This window comes from Camellia sinensis, chromosome 13 (genome assembly GCF_055761805.1).
Source record: "Camellia sinensis isolate YWXY chromosome 13, ASM5576180v1, whole genome shotgun sequence".
NCBI lineage: Eukaryota > Viridiplantae > Streptophyta > Magnoliopsida > Ericales > Theaceae > Camellia > Camellia sinensis.
The window spans coordinates 84,170,677-84,189,192 of NC_138973.1; the positions used below are offsets into that span (position 1 = coordinate 84,170,677).

General features: G+C 30.1%; 1 protein-coding gene across 1 annotated transcript in view; it reads left to right on the plus strand.

Moving 5' to 3' along the window:
- The first annotated feature begins 1,801 nt into the window (after positions 1–1,801).
- LOC114256731 (cellulose synthase-like protein G3) overlaps positions 1,802–18,516 on the plus strand; it is a 29,516-nt gene continuing 12,801 nt past the window's right edge. Inside the window, exons 1-3 of the mRNA XM_082902700.1 lie at positions 1,802–2,599; positions 16,249–16,401; positions 18,334–18,459. Of these exons, the coding sequence (XP_082758826.1) occupies positions 2,015–2,599; positions 16,249–16,401; positions 18,334–18,459 (864 nt within the window). The 5' untranslated portion in view covers positions 1,802–2,014. The remainder of the gene's footprint in view (positions 2,600–16,248; positions 16,402–18,333; positions 18,460–18,516) is intronic.

The following is an 18,516-nucleotide window of genomic DNA, read 5'->3' on the forward strand; positions in this document are numbered from 1 at the left end:
AGTGAATTGTTTCGATTGAAATTCTCACAATGTGTTTATAGAACAGGAAATGACCTAGTGTGGGAGTGTTTGGAAATTTTATTTATTAGCTAAAAAAGTCATTTACTCTTTCAATTTTTTTGGTTTTAGTGATTTTTTTTTCAAAATTATATCAAAATTTTTATTTTTTCAGTTTGTTTTACATAGACAAATCTAAATAGCCAAAAAGAAAATAATTTAAAAGCCAAAATATGCTTAAAAACTCTACTATTTTTTGCTCTTTTTTTTTTGTCTTTTCTGGAAATTTAAAAAAAATTAAATTTTTTAATTTGTCTTATTGAACTGAATTTAGAAACTCAATTTTTTTAAAAAAAAAAAAAATTCAGTACAAGGGAAAATATAATTAAAAAAATAACTTGTCGGTAGCTTTTTGCATTGCCTATTATTGTTTTTATGTATATGTTATTCAGTGATGATAGAGAGCTCTAGAGTTGGGATTATAAACTCAGCTCTAGTGACATGGAAAATAAAAAATAAAAAAAAATAAAAAAAAGAAAGAAAGAAAGCCTAACAATGATAGAGAATTCTAATTTTGGAACTCTAAAAAGAGCTCTAATGATGTGGCAAAAGAGAAAAAAACAAAACAAAACAAAACAAAAATAAAAACATAGGCACACATATCACATGTAGGCCTCACTCCTTACCACATCACTAGAGCTCTCTTTACAACTCTTAATCTTTATTTAAGAAGGCTAAAACATCACATCAGTTGAGACTCACCACCCCTAGAGCTCCATTAGAGCGCTTATTTTAGAGTTCTAAAACATTTTTGATATGTTATTTTAGTTGTCAAATAAAGATTTAGATCCCTCCAAGTCAGAAGTGGGGACGCTGGCTGTGTAGTAAAATGGGTCTATTTCGGGGTTCATTTTGATAATCTGAACCGTTCATATTTTAGAATAAATGCAAATGTGAGTAGATAAATAGGTAAACGATATCCAATTAACTTGATTTTTTGCAGGCATATTCTACTTGATGTATTCTAAAATGTGGAAGGTTCAAATTATCAAAATGAGCCTTGAAATGGACTCATTTTGCCGTACAACAGCATTTCCAAATCCATCAAAGCCACATATTTTTATATAAAATTATAATATAAAATTCCATTTCCTTGCTTGTATATCGTACTCGAAAGGAAAGGGCAATCAAAAATTGCCTAGAATGGAATCTAAGGTATATATTTAAAGGGTTTAGATTGTCTCAAGTTAGCTATTTAATTTGAGAGAGTATTTAAACTTTGTGAGTTCATTTTGTGCCAACCTTAGTGATTTAAATCATTTATCTTTTAAAATTTATTAGTTAAAATATTTATGTAAAAAATTAATATAATCAGATATTGATAGTTATATATTTGAATTATATTTTTAAAAAATAAATAAATTGAACAACAGATATAATTTCAAAAATATTTATCTATTTTTTGTAATGCAAATGATATTCAAATATATAGTTACCGATATTTAATTATCTTGATTTTTTTCAAGAATGTATTCTAATAAATGAATCCTAAAAAATGAACATGTTAGATTATTGAGATCGGTCTCAAAATGAACCTACCAAATCTAAACGCTCTCTCATATTTAGGGATTGTTTGGGGAGTGACTTTTTGGCTAAAATAGCCAAAAATTCAAATCAAGTTATCACATCATTTTCTTTATTTTTTTATACATCTTTTCTTAAAAAATTAAAAAATTAATTAAAATAACCAAATTTCCAAAAAGATGATAGCATGAATCAATCTTCAAATTTGATTATAAATTTTAAATAATTTTCTGGTGGTTTTTTTTTTCTTCTGAGCTCTAGACCATATTATACAGAGGAAAATATGCTCCACACAAGTAATGTCATATTTACATAATCTTTCGCACGTGTGAAGCACTTCACAGCTCACATATAGGCCTATAAAGAATCAACCCTACAACAAACTAAACCTTAGGTCATCCCTGTGAGTGAGAAAAACCATTTTCCATAGAAAATGGAGAGTGTCAAAACCAAGCCCCTTCTTCACACACTTAGGTTCTCCCCTCTCATTGCCCCGAACCGTGTTTTCGCGGTAGTTTACACATGTGCCATTTTGGCTCTCCTCTATCACCATGCAATCACTGTCTTCCACTCCACCACCTTACTCTCCTTCTCCATCCCCATCACCTTATTAATCTCCGACGTAATTCTAGGGCTCATGTGGGCTGCCAAGCAGTCTTTTCGCATGAATCCGGTCCATCGCCAAGTTTTCCCGGAAAATCTTGAGAAAATCATGAAAGAAAATGATTTTCAAGCTTTGGACATATTTATATGCACTGCAGATCCGTATAAAGAGCCACCGATGAGTGTCGTGAACACGGCCTTATCGGTCATGGCTTATGATTACCCGACTGAGAAGCTTTCGGTCTATGTATCGGACGATGGAGGCTCTGCCATGACTCTCTTTGCTTTCATGGAAGCTGCTAAGTTTGGAAGCCACTGGTTACCCTTTTGCAGGAGGAACAAGTTAGTAGAGAGATGCCCCGATGCGTATTTTAGATCAAACCATCATCAGAGCTCTGAGGCTGAGCAAATTAAGGTAATTAGTACTAATAATATTAGTTGATTTAATTTTTCTTAGTGTTTCTATATCATCTCAATCTTGTTTGATAAGGTTGCTGCACATGGTCAAAATTCAAAATCAACGGCTTAAAATATAGGGGTCACTATAAATTTTTTGAAATTTGCTGAATTATTTTTAATTTCGAACTAAGATTTATTGATGTTGGTCTTTAAAAATTATTAATTGTAAAATAAAAATATCGGTTGATCTGTTTCATATATATATATATATATATATATGTCATGAGAGTTAAATAAGTACAAATATTTTATAATTCTTTTAAAAATGTCACTTGTATTATTTTGAATTAATTTAATATATGAAATTTTTTGACTGGTGAGTCATTTTTCTTTTTGTTTGATATATTTTTATTGAAATCTAGGCCTCCTTTGGGAACAAGCTAATTTAGTAATTTTTTAATTATTTGGCTAAAATATGAGTTAAAAAAACTAGTATGTTTGTAATGATTTTTTGGCTTTTTACGAAAAGATGTGCAAAAAATAGAGAAAAAAGAGAATCTTTAATTTTTTTATATGAATTATTAATTTTTTAACTAATTTAATAACTTTTTGATTTTTTAATTAAAAAGGAGAATTCCCAAACGAGACCATATTCTCAACTTACTGCCAACTCGATGGGGCAACCTATAAAAGTCACATTGTAAGCTTCTATGTTTGATGCAAATTTGTTACTACACTTTGGGGACATTTGGAAAGTGAAATTTTAAATTAATTTAGGACTGGTTTGGTATAGTTTAAAAAAGTTAAAAAGTTATCATTATTCATCAAAAAAATATAAAAAAATTAATTTTATGTACAAAGGGAACAGGTGAAGAAACAAACAAGACGGTGTTGTTCGGCCTGTGGGGCCCATCACGGGTCCCGTTTTGATAATCTGAACCGTCAATGTGTAAAACTCGTCGATTAATATATGCTTGTAAAAAATCACGTTGATCCGATATTGCTAATTATATGATCAAATCAGTTTTGTATAAAAAATAGATGGCGTTGTAGTTAACGGTTGACAAAAAACTAATTCAATCAGATAGCTATCAATATCCGATTAACGTAATTTTTTGCAAGTATATAGTACTCAACGAGTTCTATACATTAACGGTTTCGATTAGCCAAATGGGACTAGTGGTGGGCCCCCACGGGCTAAACAGCACTATCCAATTTAATGCCCGAAAAGGAGGCAAGCTTTTCCCATACACTACCCTGCCCATCGTACTGCCTACTCTGCCCAAGCTTCTCTTATACACTAATTTATATAATTTTTTAATACATATTTTTTCGTAGAAAGTCAAAAAATTATCCCAAACAACCGTCTTTTTTTCCTCAACTTTTTAGTCTAAAAAATCAAAAAGTGCACTTACTTAGAACAACCCAAACAACCCCAAAATTTATAAAAAAATAAAATAGGTTAAAATAGTTAATAAGATAAAATATCATATCAAATTCATAATCATTTCATTTTTTTCATTACAAACATCACATCTAATTATAAAAAAATCCAATATTTTTTCCAAAGATAAATATTTTAACATACGAAAATAACCAAAAACTAAAATAATTTACTAAAATAATAACTTTCCAAACATCCACTTTCTATTTTTAATTATAATTTTGAAGCAGTTTGGTACCTTGCCTATAATTCCTATAATGAGAGAGAGAGAGAGAGAGAGAGAGAGAGAGAGAGAGAGAGAGAGAGAGAGAGAGAGAGAGAGAGAGAGAGAGAATTTTTTTTTCATTTTTTATTTTTTTAACTATTTATAGCTGATGACAAAAATCAAGATATAGGGGGCTTTCATGCTCCAATAAATATATTATTTTAGATAATAAAAAATATGTTTTTATGACCAATGAGTGAGGAGCTAATTTTCTGTTACAGGGAGGGAGTGAGAAGCCAACAAAATCCAGAAATGAAAGTTTATAAAAATCAAAACCAAAAGGTTCGTTGCTCTCTTTCCAAGGAGCCATATATTGTGGGTGTTTGGGAAGTGGCTATTTTAAAAAAATTTTAATTTTTTGATTATTTTAATTAGCTATTTTAGTTTTTGTGTTTAGTAAAATAGAATGAATTTTTATTTGAGTTGTGTATTAAAAAATGTATTTGAAATGATATTTGAAACTGAAATGACAAATTTATCCCTAACTTCACTTTTTCCGAAATAGGTTTAAAAGGGCAAAATTGTTATTTATTTTGAAAATGATGGGGCTGTCTCTACACCGTCACGTTGACAGTGTAGGCTGATGCTATATTAGAGCTATATTTTTTTTATTTTTAAAAAAAAAAAATTCAATGGGTTAGTATGGCTTTTGGGCTTTTTTGTATTTAAAACTATCTTAGCCTCAACTTTTGATTACTCAAAAACAAAAACAAAAACAAAGTACTGGCAACGTAAGAATCAAATCATACATATATATATATATATATATGAGTTGTGTTGAAAAATTAATTAAAAATTAATTTTTTTTACTTTTAAATTTTTTAAAAAAATATATAAAAATGTAAAAAGATAATGTAATTTAAAATAAGTTAAAAATTAATAAGTTTTAACTATCTTCCAAAATATTCTATGTGTCATCCTGGAAGGTGGGATGACTGTCAAGGGAACATGGATGAAGATTGACCATTAAGCATTTATTTTTGCAACAGTGCTGGGACCCAATGGGGTGACCCAACACAACACCCCACCTTCACGTAAGGCCTGTGAGAAAAAGAATTTAAAAAAATAATAATAATAATTTTGAACCAATTAAAAAACAGTGAAGTGGTGGGAGGTTAACGTTGATAATTTGATGATCAAATTAAGTGCAGAGTAAGATTTGGATGTGGTCCAATGATATGTAGCCACATTATTTTAGGCATAGTTTGGGAAGTTAGTTTTAATGGGTTAGGGGTTAAAACAGTCATAAAAAAAAGGACTATTTTAGTTATAAAAAACAAAATATCAAATTCAACCTATAATCATTACATTTTTCTCTCACAAAAAAAGTCAAAAAAGTCAAAAAATCCTTCCCAAACTAAGCTTTTTAACCCCAGACTAAAATAATCAAAAAATCAAAAAGTTAAAAAATTAATCCACTTTTCAAACGAAAGTTTAGTAGTTTATAATTACATTTTAAAGTATGATGAGTAGGAGGTTAACGTTTAAATTAATAGATCGTCATCTAACTATACTAATATAGGCATGAAAAGCTAAAAAAGTTGAATGCTGAGTATGTAGGCATGAAAAGCTTAGATATATTTGAATCTAAAAAAAAAAGAAAAGCTTAGATATATGATAAATTATTGTACCAGCTCAGCTGCTGTCCAAAACTTGATTAACTTTTCTTCGGTCTGTTTTCAATGTTTGAGTCTATTGGCAAACGTTAACAAAAATATTTTGACATTGTTTGGGAAATGGGTTTAGGACTAAAATAGGTAAAAAAAATAAATAAACAAAATAGATTTTTTAATCTTAATAAGATAAAATATTATATTTAACTCATAATTATTATATTTTTTTTTATAAAAAAATTAAAAAAGTTAAAAATACTTCTCAAACTAAACTTTTTAACTCCAGACTAAAATAATTAAAAAAATCAAAAAATCAACTCACTTCCCAAACCAAGCCAGCATATGTTTGGAAAGTTGGGTTTGAGAATTTTTTGGCTAAAATAGTCATAAAAAACAAAATAGGCTTCTTAACCCAATAAGATAAAACATTACATCTAATTCATAATCATTACATTTTTTTTCTTATAAAAAAATTTAAAAAGTCAAAAAAATAAAAAATCAACTCACTTCTCAAATGAAACCTATATTAACAGCTTGACATCAAAGGCATAGGGGAGTGGGCGATGCGATCGAACAATTTTACAACTTTATATTATCTCTACTCACTAAGAAACTACATAAGAGAGGTCAAAACAGACTTCAATAAAGTTAAAAAAGCATGAAAATTCACAAAAAAATGTATCAAAATAAGCTAAATCGTAGATTAACTTTTGTTCCACCAACTATATAATCCCCCAAAAAAAAAAAAAAAAAAAAATTACATATCATCATATTTTTTGTCGTTTTATATTACCAGATTGTATGACAATATCTTATTTGTCTTCATTATTTTTTTTAATGATTATACCAATTAAAAGAAAGCAAATAGAAATTAATAAAAAAAAAATGATAACAGGTAGCATTTTTAATGGCAGCGACATTACAAATTTAGAAATTACCCAAAAACACCAATATGTGATTCAGATTCATTCTATACATAAGTCTATAATATAATATGTGATTTAAATTCATTCTATACATAAGTACATAATACACATTTTCAATCTTCATCAAACATTCCATTCTTGACCCCAAATTGGGATTGTAAATCTGGGTTTCATAGTTATAATTGTTAAAATATGTTAGTATTATATGTTAGTGATGTTAGTATTCTATGTTAGTATTGCTAGTGTTATCATTATGTTTAGTACAGCATTATGTTAGCTTTAATAATTATCCTTGCTTTATGCTTTCGGTGCCTCAATTGACACCCAATGTTGGCTTTCTCCTCTCTATAAAGAGAGTGTAAATCTCTTTGTAAATATACAGAATATCAACAATACATCAATCAATAATATCAATCATCAATACATATTTCATTCTCTCTATTTTTCTATACATCAAATTTAACATGGTATCAGAGCAAGGTTAAGAACCTATTCATTCTGCTTCACCGGCGGGCGGCAGCCTCGCCTTGGTCGCCCGCCGGACCTCTACACATACCCAGACTGTAACTTCATCTTCCTCTCTCTTACCTCTCGGCTCTCTCTAGAGACCATACCATGACGGGCTCTCTCTCTCACAAGACACACACATGGGGAGGGATATGGACACCATCTCTCTCTCTCTGCAATTTTCTCTGTTGGATCTCTCTCGCTGCAACAAACTCACCTCCTCTCTCTCGGCATGCATCTCTCTCTCTCGTTGGTGAGGGATTAAAAGAGAGGTGGAGACAGACACACACAGGGACACTCTACCATCCCTTTGTCTTTTTCCATCGGTTCAGCCCCTCCACCACCTTCTCAGGCTACCTGCCGCAACCAACACCACCTCGATGCCGCCATCCACTTCTCCACCACCACCTGCGGCTTCGTCTCCCCCGCTAACATTCTCTCTCTCGGTTTTGGGGTGTTGCTCTCTACCCAAACCAATGACCAAACCCAGTTCTCTCACACTGCAAGAACACACACAGCTCTCTCAAAATGAAGAACCCCACAGTTCTCTCTCACTCCCATAAAAAAAAAATACAACCACTCTTCTCTCTCTCATCTTTCCACTTTAACCCACCGAACTGCACACTAAACTCCTTTTATTCATGCTGGGGATCCACCCCGATCACCATTTTACACAAAAAAAAAAAAAAAAAAAAAAAAACAACCAACACACAAACCACCCACATCCACAGGTGGGATTTTTCTTCTCTACTCTGTCGCCGGTCTCTTCTTCTTGCCTCCGTCCTGGGCGGCCCTTGCCGGTGTTGCCTCCGTGTTTCCCACTCCACTGGGCATGATCACTCCTCCATACTCCTCCACTGCAGCATATGGAGGACCTCCAAATCGGACCATTACGGTGGCCTTCCGCTTCAGCTCCTTGTTTTTTGCCCTTAGCACGCTTATCTCTGCTCGCGCATCCTTATACATGCGTTGGAGCAGAGCGCGCAAGCCAAGGCGCCCACGTGCCTCGCCATCATGTCCGGCACACCTTTTGATGAATTGGGCACGCCTTTTTTGATGACACCCCTTTTGAGGGCGCGACTTTTGAGGGCTCGATATCTACATCCATGTATATTTTTTGGGCAGCCTATATACACACTCATACAGTGTCTTCTACACCGGTCAGCTTTATCAATCCCTTTATTTCAACCTCAAATAGGTTTCTATCTTTACACCTATTTGAGTTTGAGGGGGGGTTATACACAGTATCATGTATAAGTCGCTCATGGCGCACTCCCTAAGTCGCCCCCTTGGTGCACCACCACAACCTCTGCTACAACGGTCCGACATGACCCCATAAACTGTCTTCTACATCGGTCCGACATGACCCCATAAACTGTCTTCTACATCGGTCTGACACGACCACACAGTGTCTGCTACAACGGTCCGACATGACCCCATAAACTGTCTTCTACATCGGTCCGACATGACCCCGTAAACTGTCCTTCTACATCGGTCCGACATGACCCCGTAAACTATCCCGACATTGATTCCGGTCAGCTTCTACATCGGTCCGACATGACCCCATAAACTGTCCCGACATTGATTCCGGTCAGCTTCTACATCGGTCCGACATGACCCCATAAACTGTCCCGACATTGATTCCGGTTAGCATACAGTGTCCTCTACAACGTTATGACACCACCATCCAGTGTCCTCTACCACGTTATGACACCACCTTTCAGTGTCTTCACCAACGGTCTGACACGACCATACAGTGTCTCCTATCCTTTTTTTATTTTTATGTATTTTCTTGTTTTGTTCCTCTCTTCAAACTCAAGTTGGTTAGTTTCTATCCTCCTTGAGTTTGCGGGGGGCTGTTAAAATATGTTAGTATTATATGTTAGTGATGTTAGTATTCTACGTTAGTATTGCTAGTGTTATCATTATGTTTAGTACAGCATTATGTTAGCTTTAATAATTATCCTTGCTTTATGCTTTCGGTGCCTCAATTGACACCCAATGTTGGCTTTCTCCTCTCTATAAAGAGAGTGTAAATCTCTTTGTAAATATACAGAATATCAACAATACATCAATCAATAATATCAATCATCAATACATATTTCATTCTCTCTATTTTTCTATACATCAAATTTAACAATAATAAGAAGCCAGTAATAGGATTGTTTAGTTATTAATTTGTTAATAATTTTAGCCATTGAGCTTCTGTCAAAGGAAATTATTAATAGAGATGGAAAATTGTATTCATGTATAAAATTTATACAAAAAATTTGATAAAAATGACATTGTAAAGAAACTCATCTTTAATGGTGTTTTGTTTTAAAATGAAAGGTCTAAAACCAAATTATATGAATTTTTTGTTTGCATAGCATTACTCGAGATTGATTAAGCTAGCACTTAGTAGCAATTTCATTTTCAATAATTCTATGAACCCCATCTTTTTTTTGTCTTTTTTTTGTGTCTTTTTTTTTATGGACAAGATAATAGTTAATATGTTAGTAATTAGATTACAACGCAGGTCAACGGCTCTTCATATATTCGAACCTGAAACTTCACTCGTCTTGGTAGCTAATTGATCTCTCTAAGACCGTTTGGGCAATTGCCCGAGGTCTATAAACCCCACTTAACTATCCTAAATTTGTCATATCTAAAACTATATTCCTAATTTATCACGAATGAGAGCGTTTATGTAATGTGGTGTCCATGCATAAAATAAATTTGAAGCACAAAATAATAATTTAAAATAATTTCTAAGTAATTAAGTCTGAATTTATAGTATTATTATTTCATTTTAGGTAATGAGGATTTGTCGTTTAGTTTCATAGTACTATTATTTTATTATTTTTTATGATAAATTACACTTTGCCTCTTTATGTTTTACTTATTTTCTTACCTTAACCATTAAAGTTTTTATCTCACTTTAGCTTTTCATATTTTAAGTTAAAATTTAACTCTAAAGCTAAATTCTATTTACAATTAGATAAAAAAAATATCATATTCATTGTCACGTGGTGTGGTGTAAAAAATATATTATTATATTTAGATGGCTGTCACGTGATGTAAAAAATATATTATTATATTTAGATTTAAGTTTGGGTGAGGCATAGGATAAATATAATAATAAATTTTACTTAATGTGACATATTCTTTCTAATTTTAAATAAAAAAAATAGTTTTAAAAGTAAATTAAAAAAAAAATTGAATCATAAATAATCAAAGTAAGAAAAAAAATTAAGAGCTAAAATGATAAAATACATGAATCAAAGTGTAATTTAATTTTTAATTTTTTAATTTATTAAAATAAAATAGAATTAAATGAAATAATTAAATTTTAACTAATCTTTTGTAATAATAATTGATAATTCAATTTATAATATATTTTTTAATATTTCTTTAATCAATAGACAAAGATATCAAAACGTTTGATGTGTGACGGTTGTGTTCATCATCAACCAACCATAGATTCGATGATGGTGGCTGGAAAAATTATTGATTGGTCCTAATCATGTCCTTAATCAATCCTAAACATTCATCTTCTTTTATGTTCTTCAATTATTAATAACTCTTTGATGATATGAGACTTTTCAACATGACTTTTTGACCAATAATACTATAAATTTTATAATATGAAAATTCAATATCACACATTTTGTATTCCAGAGATAAATTTATAATGGTTAAGGTAGAGTTCCTACACTTATTCTTGATTAACCGTTTGTTATTCTTATCAATACATAGGGGGTGTTTGGCAACTAGGTTTTTGGGTTTTTTTTTTTGATTTTTTTTTCACTACAAAACAAATGTTTTACAAAATAAAAAAAAATCAATCCAAACAAAATATCACATCAAACCTCATAATCATTTCACTTTTTCTCTCACAAACATCACATCTAACCAAAAAAAATTCAACTATCTTCTCAAATACAAAAAAAAAATTTCTCCAATAATATCCTACAACTAAAAAAACCTACAAAAAAAACTCATTTCCCAAACACCCACATACTCTAACCCATAAGACACTGCAAAAGTTTACGAATACCAAGTGGCCACATGCCATTTTGTCCTCATTAGTATTACGGTCCCGATTTAAAGCACTAAATTAAAAGTTTAAAAGGATCACTAACAAGGTGACATTGTAAAGAAAACAAAAAAATAAAAGTCAAACTATCACATTAGTGGTGAAGTCCACATAATACCACATTATTAATGGTGTATTAGTGGTACTAAATTTGTGGTATCAAACATTTTTCTTAGTATTATTATTAGTATTGTGATTTGAGTCGTTCTACAATCTACATACCGTCAATAATGGAGTCTTAGTCAACAATTTATATACACTCCACACTTCTATTAAGACTTATTTTTGTTAAAAATCAGTTTTTAGTTTTTTGATTTTTTTAAATCATGTTTATTCTGTTTGATTTTAGTTCTCAGAATTTATTTTTTTTTTAAATTTACTTTTTCATTTTTCATTTTTTTTTAAATTTTCACTAATTTTTTTTAATATTTTAAGTAATTGTTTTTTAATTTTTAGACACTTTTAATATAAATATACTTAAAAATATAATATTTGTAAAAAAAATCTTTAAAAAATTTACTAAATACCAAAAAATATAAAATATAAAATTCAGAATATTTTTCATATTTTAGTATATTTATTAATTTTTTAAAATATTTTACTATTTAGATACATGCATCTAAAAAAAGTAAAAAAAAATTGCTTAAAATTTTAAAAATATTCACTAAAAACAAAAAAAAAATATGAAAAACAAAAAATTCAGTTTCTAGAAAATTGAATTTAAAAAACTGAAACCAACATTAATTGCTTTTTTATTTTTTTATACATTTTATTGAAAAAATTAAAAAAAAAATCTAAAAGTTAACTGTTAACCTCTTTCTCAAAATAGATCTAATTATTGTTTGCTATGAATTTATTACTTAAAATTTTTAAAATAATTAAATATTTTTTATAATAATTTTTTTAAACAGCTAAAATAAATTAAAATTTTTTAAATTAATAAATATCAACATATAGAATACAACAAAATAAAAGTTTGGTGAGGAATTTGTATCGTTTCAAAAGGATTATATTCCAATTAAATTGACACATAGAACAGTCAACCAATGTATTTTCCATGTTATTTGTGTAGCAACACTGTGGCGTGAGTTATGGGGTATCCAGTTTAAGAAGTTTGATAATTTTTTATGATAATTTTGAATTTTAATATATTATATATTTTTTATTATACTCATTTTGATATAAAATATATAATTATTTTAAATTATAAATAGATCTCTGGGGACAATAAAAAGAAAGTGATTTGTTTCGGTTGAAATCCTCTTAACGTGCATTTTATAGAACAGGAAATGACCTAATGTGGGGGTGTTTGAAAAGTTTATTTATTGGCTAAAAAAGCCATTTATTCTTTCAATAATTTTTGGTTTTAGTATTTTTTTTTCAAAATTATATCAATTTTTTTTATTTTTTCTGTTTGTCTTGTATAGACGAATCTAAACAGCCAAAAAAAATATTTTAAAAACCAAAATATGCTTAAAAACTCTACTATTTTTTGCTTTTTTTTTTATCTTTTCTGGAAATTTAAAAAAAAAAATTAATCTTTTGATTTGTAAATTAAGAAAAAAATTTAAAAAAAAAAACATTCAATACAAGAGAAAATATAATTAAAAAAGTAACTTGTCGGTAGCTTTTTGTTTTGCCTCCCGTTATTTATATGTATATGTTATTTTAGTTGTCCTTTTACTGCATTTAATATATATTTGTTTTTGACAACTCGATTAAAAATTATTTTTTAACTTTTTTTTTTAAAGTTACAATATTTTTTTATTTTTTTACATTTTTTTTTTCAAATTTAAAAAATTAATTTTTTATCTACCTTCCAAAGCAAACCATTGTACCGTATGTACAAGTAAGAAATCATAGGACATGTCCTAATAAAAATCTTGCGATACTTTCACTGATCTTAAAAGTTTTTGCTAGTAGATAAGACTGCCACGTTTGTTGGCTGTCTCACCCTCATTTGACAAGAGTACAAGTTTGTTTGTTTGTTTATTTATTTTTTAGTTTAAATTTGAAATTTTTAGAACAATTATCTAAAATTTTGGTTGTGTTTTGTTTGTCTTGGCTTTGGAATCATAATTTCAAATGCAAAATTTTCAAATTACTTTTTAAAATTTATAATCAAACACACAATTCAAAATTCAATTTAAAACTCTATTGATGATATATAATGTTAAAGATGTTTAGTGATGGGATTATTAAATTATTTTTATAAAAAATCTTAAAAAAATAATTTATATATTTAAAAAATATCTAAAACAAATATATTATTATTGTTATTATTTCAAATAACAAGTTGCAATTGTAAAAAAAAAAAAAAATAAATTGCACTGTTCCGTTCAACCGGCTGGATGTCCAGGAAGATGTCTGGACAGATGACCGGGTAGACTCAATTAGCTCTTTTCAAAATTTAAAATTTAAAAATTCATTTCAAAACATTTTTCAAAACTCATAACTAAACAAACTTTCTATTTTTAGAACTCAACTCACAATTTCACACTCAAATCACAATTCCAAAAAGAAAATCATAATTTCAAAATTAAACCAAACGCAACCTTTATTTTTCTAAGCATAAGGATAAGGATAATTTAAAAATTATATTATTTCTATTTATTGGTGTTAGGTTTTTATTCTTGGCAATCCCGATTGACAAAACTCCTTTCAGTTGTACTTGTTTTCGCATTTTTATTTTAGTGAGGTTATGAGTTTTTTAGATGCGAATCCAACCCGAATTGTGCCTTGCAGAGAAGTTTGTGATGTTAATACTTTCAAGATTGCCACTTCGCTGATTATGACGGGGATCGAGCTGCCCGGTCAGCTCGCGGGGGTCCAGAGGGCAGCGCCCCTTGGCGGGTCCGGGACAACGCCATGGTGGGGTCGAAGGGCAGCGCCCCCGAAGCAAAATGCAAAATTGCATTCGAATTTGCATGTCCGCCCTTGCTCGCTCGAGCGAAGGCTGCGTCTGACAAAAAACCTGAGAATGATGAATGTGCGCTCGAGCGCAGGTTTCGTGGCTCGAGCGAAACCACTTATGGAAAACACGTGTTTTTGGTTCCTCGCTCGAACGAGAGAGTCTTCGCTCCAGCGAGATTCGTAGTCCCGGATTTCTATAAGTATCTGTTTTAGTCCAAAACTAGGATTACTACTCCAGATCTTCTTTTTGAATATTAAGGTTTATATCTGGGAATATTTTGCTAGTTTTCTTTGATGTTTAATTGAGTATTCAACTCATGGGTTAAGAAGAAGACATCAAAGGTTTGTTTATTCGTTCTATACAAAAGAGAGAGTTGTTCTTCGGTAGATTCTGAAGAATTTGAGCCTGAAACTTTGGTGGATTCTGGAGTGGCTCATCGTTAAGACAATTCCGAGGTGAAGACGGGGTTGGAAGAGACACATAGGGGTTGGTTTAATTCAGGCGTGGATTCGCTAGGTAATTGAGAGTATGCCTGTATAATTCCTTTATATCTTCTTAGTAGATTGTTTTGTGACTGTTGCCCGTGGTTTTTTTATCACAATTGGAGGTGCTCTAATTGTGTTTTTTTCACGTTAAAATCGTTGTGTCGATTTGTCTTGATTGTTTGATTGGGATTGTTTTATTGCTTTAAATTGATACATAATCACAAATCAATATCTAACGGATTTCTAGATTTTTCAATTGGCCTATCTACTCATTTATTTGTCGATATTTTTATTACAAGTTATCAGCAATGACTTTTTTGGTGAATATTTTGACCACATTAACTCGTCACAAATGATAATTAACAATTGACAATGGTTAACGATTGATAATAGTGTATGAAAATATTATAACGAGTAGTGTTATACAAACAAACTTTTCAAATAAATTTTCCTTACAAACTGATGTGTTACCTAGAATATTAATAAGTTGGGTCTCATTTCACGTTTCAAAGTTATATCACTTCATGTCACATCAGTTTGTAAGAAAAGTTTGTAAATTTTTTTTTGTTTGTATAACATTTTTCTATTATAACCATGACTATATTCATTAAGGGTCCAGCTTATCTCGAGTTGAGATCAAGACTGGACCCGTCCAGTTCGGCCCATGGGGGCTATTTTTTGGGTCCGTTTTGATAATCCGAACCGTTCAATGTGTAAAAATCGTCGAGTACTACATGTTGTAAAAATCACGTTGATCGGATATCAATAGCTATGTGATCAAATCAATTTTGTATAAAAAAAAAATGGACGGTGAAACAATTAACGATTGATAAAAAATTATTTTGTTCACATAGCTATCGATATCCGATTAACGTGATTTTTTATAAACATATAATACTCGACGAGTTCTACACATTGAACGGTTCAGATTATCAAAACGAGACCCGTGGTGGGCCCCCACGGGCCCAACAGCACGGTCCAGTCCGATTTTGGACTGGACCAAAGCCACTGCCATTCATTAAACATATCCTTAACACCAAAACAAAATAATTACTGAATTTAATACCACATATACCTATAAAAATGAACTTATCACTAATTTTTTTCCTTTTTTATCACTATAGATTTTTGCAGCAACTCTTGTGCAACTAAACACGGCCAAAACCATGCAAATAGTTGTGTTCATTAGACCACATCATATCTAGAAGAGGGATTTTGATTCTCTCAATAAAAAAATTTATATCATTTTATATGATTAAAGTGTATCATTAAAATTTAAAATTAGCAGTTATAATTAAAATTTTCTTAATCATTTTTTATTTAAAATATAGATCAGAAAGAAGAATTCCCTACCCACCTAGATGACTAAAAATGTATCATTTATAGCTTGATACACCTCTATATTTTTTTAATTTTTTTGAATCATGTTATAGATGATGTATGAAAGCATGAAGGCAAGGGTGGAGAATGTAGTTGAGAGAGGGAAGGTTGGGGATGAGTACATCGCTAGCCACCAACAACGTGAGGCTTTCAACAAATGGAATTCTCAAGGATTTACTCGCCAAGACCATCCTACTGTTATTCAGGTTAATCTCTTATCCAATTTTACTGTCCCTTTCATTTCGAAATTTTTTTTGATGTTTTGTTTTGATCTTAAATTTATAAAGTAATTTATGAAAAGGAATAGCAAAGTATAAGGGGGAAAAATGTTGTTGGGGGTGAAAGTGGTGCTTGGTTTGAGATAGTAATTCTTGGGCCAAGTCTACTTAATTTAAGAGTAGGCAAATTTGGGGAAAAAAAATTATATTTTTATAATTTAATCTAGGATTATTTTAAAATACACACATTTAAAAAGGAGTTTTTTTTTTATAAATCCTTTTTTTAAGAGTTTTATTCCATCCAATCTATATTCTTTTTTACTATTCCATTAAGTCCTATTTGAGGTAAGAATGCTAAAACACTTTTAATCTCTCATGCCCCTATTAATGTTGATATTTAATGTTGATTGTCATTATATTTTGGTAGTTCACATATATTGAAATGCCATTATATATATATTAATTTGAAATGAATTTTTATCATTGTGTTATCAATTACATGATGTGAATATTCACATCATGTAATTGAAATGAATATTCACATCATTATATTCGCATTAATTTGAAATAAATTTTTGTCATTATGTTGTAAAAAACTTGATATGAATATTCATACTAAAACATACGAATGTGAACGTCCACATCACTACATTAGATGAAAGATGAACATTCACATCACTCCATGCTGTGAATAAGAATTTGTTGTCAATTAAAAATATAACAAACGTTATTTTTAATGTGTTGTCAATTAAAAATAAGAAGGTTCACGTGTTGTGAACGTTTACATCACTACATTAGATGAGAGAAAATTTTTCAAAAAGTTGTTGTGAACGTTCATATCAGATAAAAGAGAATGTTCACATTATTTTTAATGTGTTGTTAATTAAAAATATATTCACATCAGATGAGAGAGAATGTTCACATTATTTTTAATTTATTGTCAATTAAAAATATATTCACATTATATAATAATATAAAATAATAACATCAATGTTGTTTAATTTGTGTATGAAATTTCCTATGCCTTGATCCTTTCCCTTCTCTCTCCTCCCCCAACATTAAATATCAATATTAAATATAAAGGCATAAGAGTCTAAGAAAATAGTGTAAATCAAGAAAAATGATTTTATAAAATAAGGCTATGTTTGATTCCACAAGACTAATAGTGAGGTATTAACAATCCTATGAAATTAGTGTGGTATTCACAATCCCACCCCTATCCCATTACTAATAATTCTATAAATTTGTTGGATTAACTATCCATTGGATTAATAATCCTAAAAAAAATGTCAAAACAAACATAGGATAATTGGGCCCACGGATTAATAATCCTAATCCCATACTCTAATCCTTCCAATCAAACATGCCCTAAAAGTATAAACACATGGGACTAAGTAGGTTTAAAAAATTCCTTTATGAATTTCCTGGGTTAGAATACTTCTAAATGAGATTTATCAATAAAACTTCTTTTTAAAAAAGTGTTTACTATATGTAAATTATGATATTTGTGGTGTTAATTACTACAAATGTCATAACTAAATTATTTTCATTTATGATTTAAAAAAAAAAAAAACATAATGCGTCACAACCAAATACATATAAGGCATAATGAAAATAATCATCACAACAAATCATAACCAACATCATAATAAATTATAACCAATGGTTATGACTAAACACTAGCTAGGCGTAACAAGAGCTCATAATTAAATTAACCAATACCACAATAGATCATAACCAAAAATTACAAAGATCATAACGAAATATATATTATAGAATTTTCTTTTTAATCTATTATATGAGATAAAATAACACACTTTTAATATACAAATTTAATCATAGTATTGTATGTGGTCTAAGTTTAACACCAGCTTCACGTCAATGTGTTTACAAGCACTACACCTCTGTAATGAAAAGCAGGTTTTGTTGGAGATTGGGAGAGACAAAGACATCACAGGCGAATCAATGCCAAATCTTATCTACGTATCCAGACACAAAAGCAAAACGTCGCCACATCACTTTAAGGCTGGTGCTCTCAATGCCCTTGTAAGTTTTTCCTTTTCCTTCTCAGCAATTTTGGGTATGGTATTCTCATCTGATGGC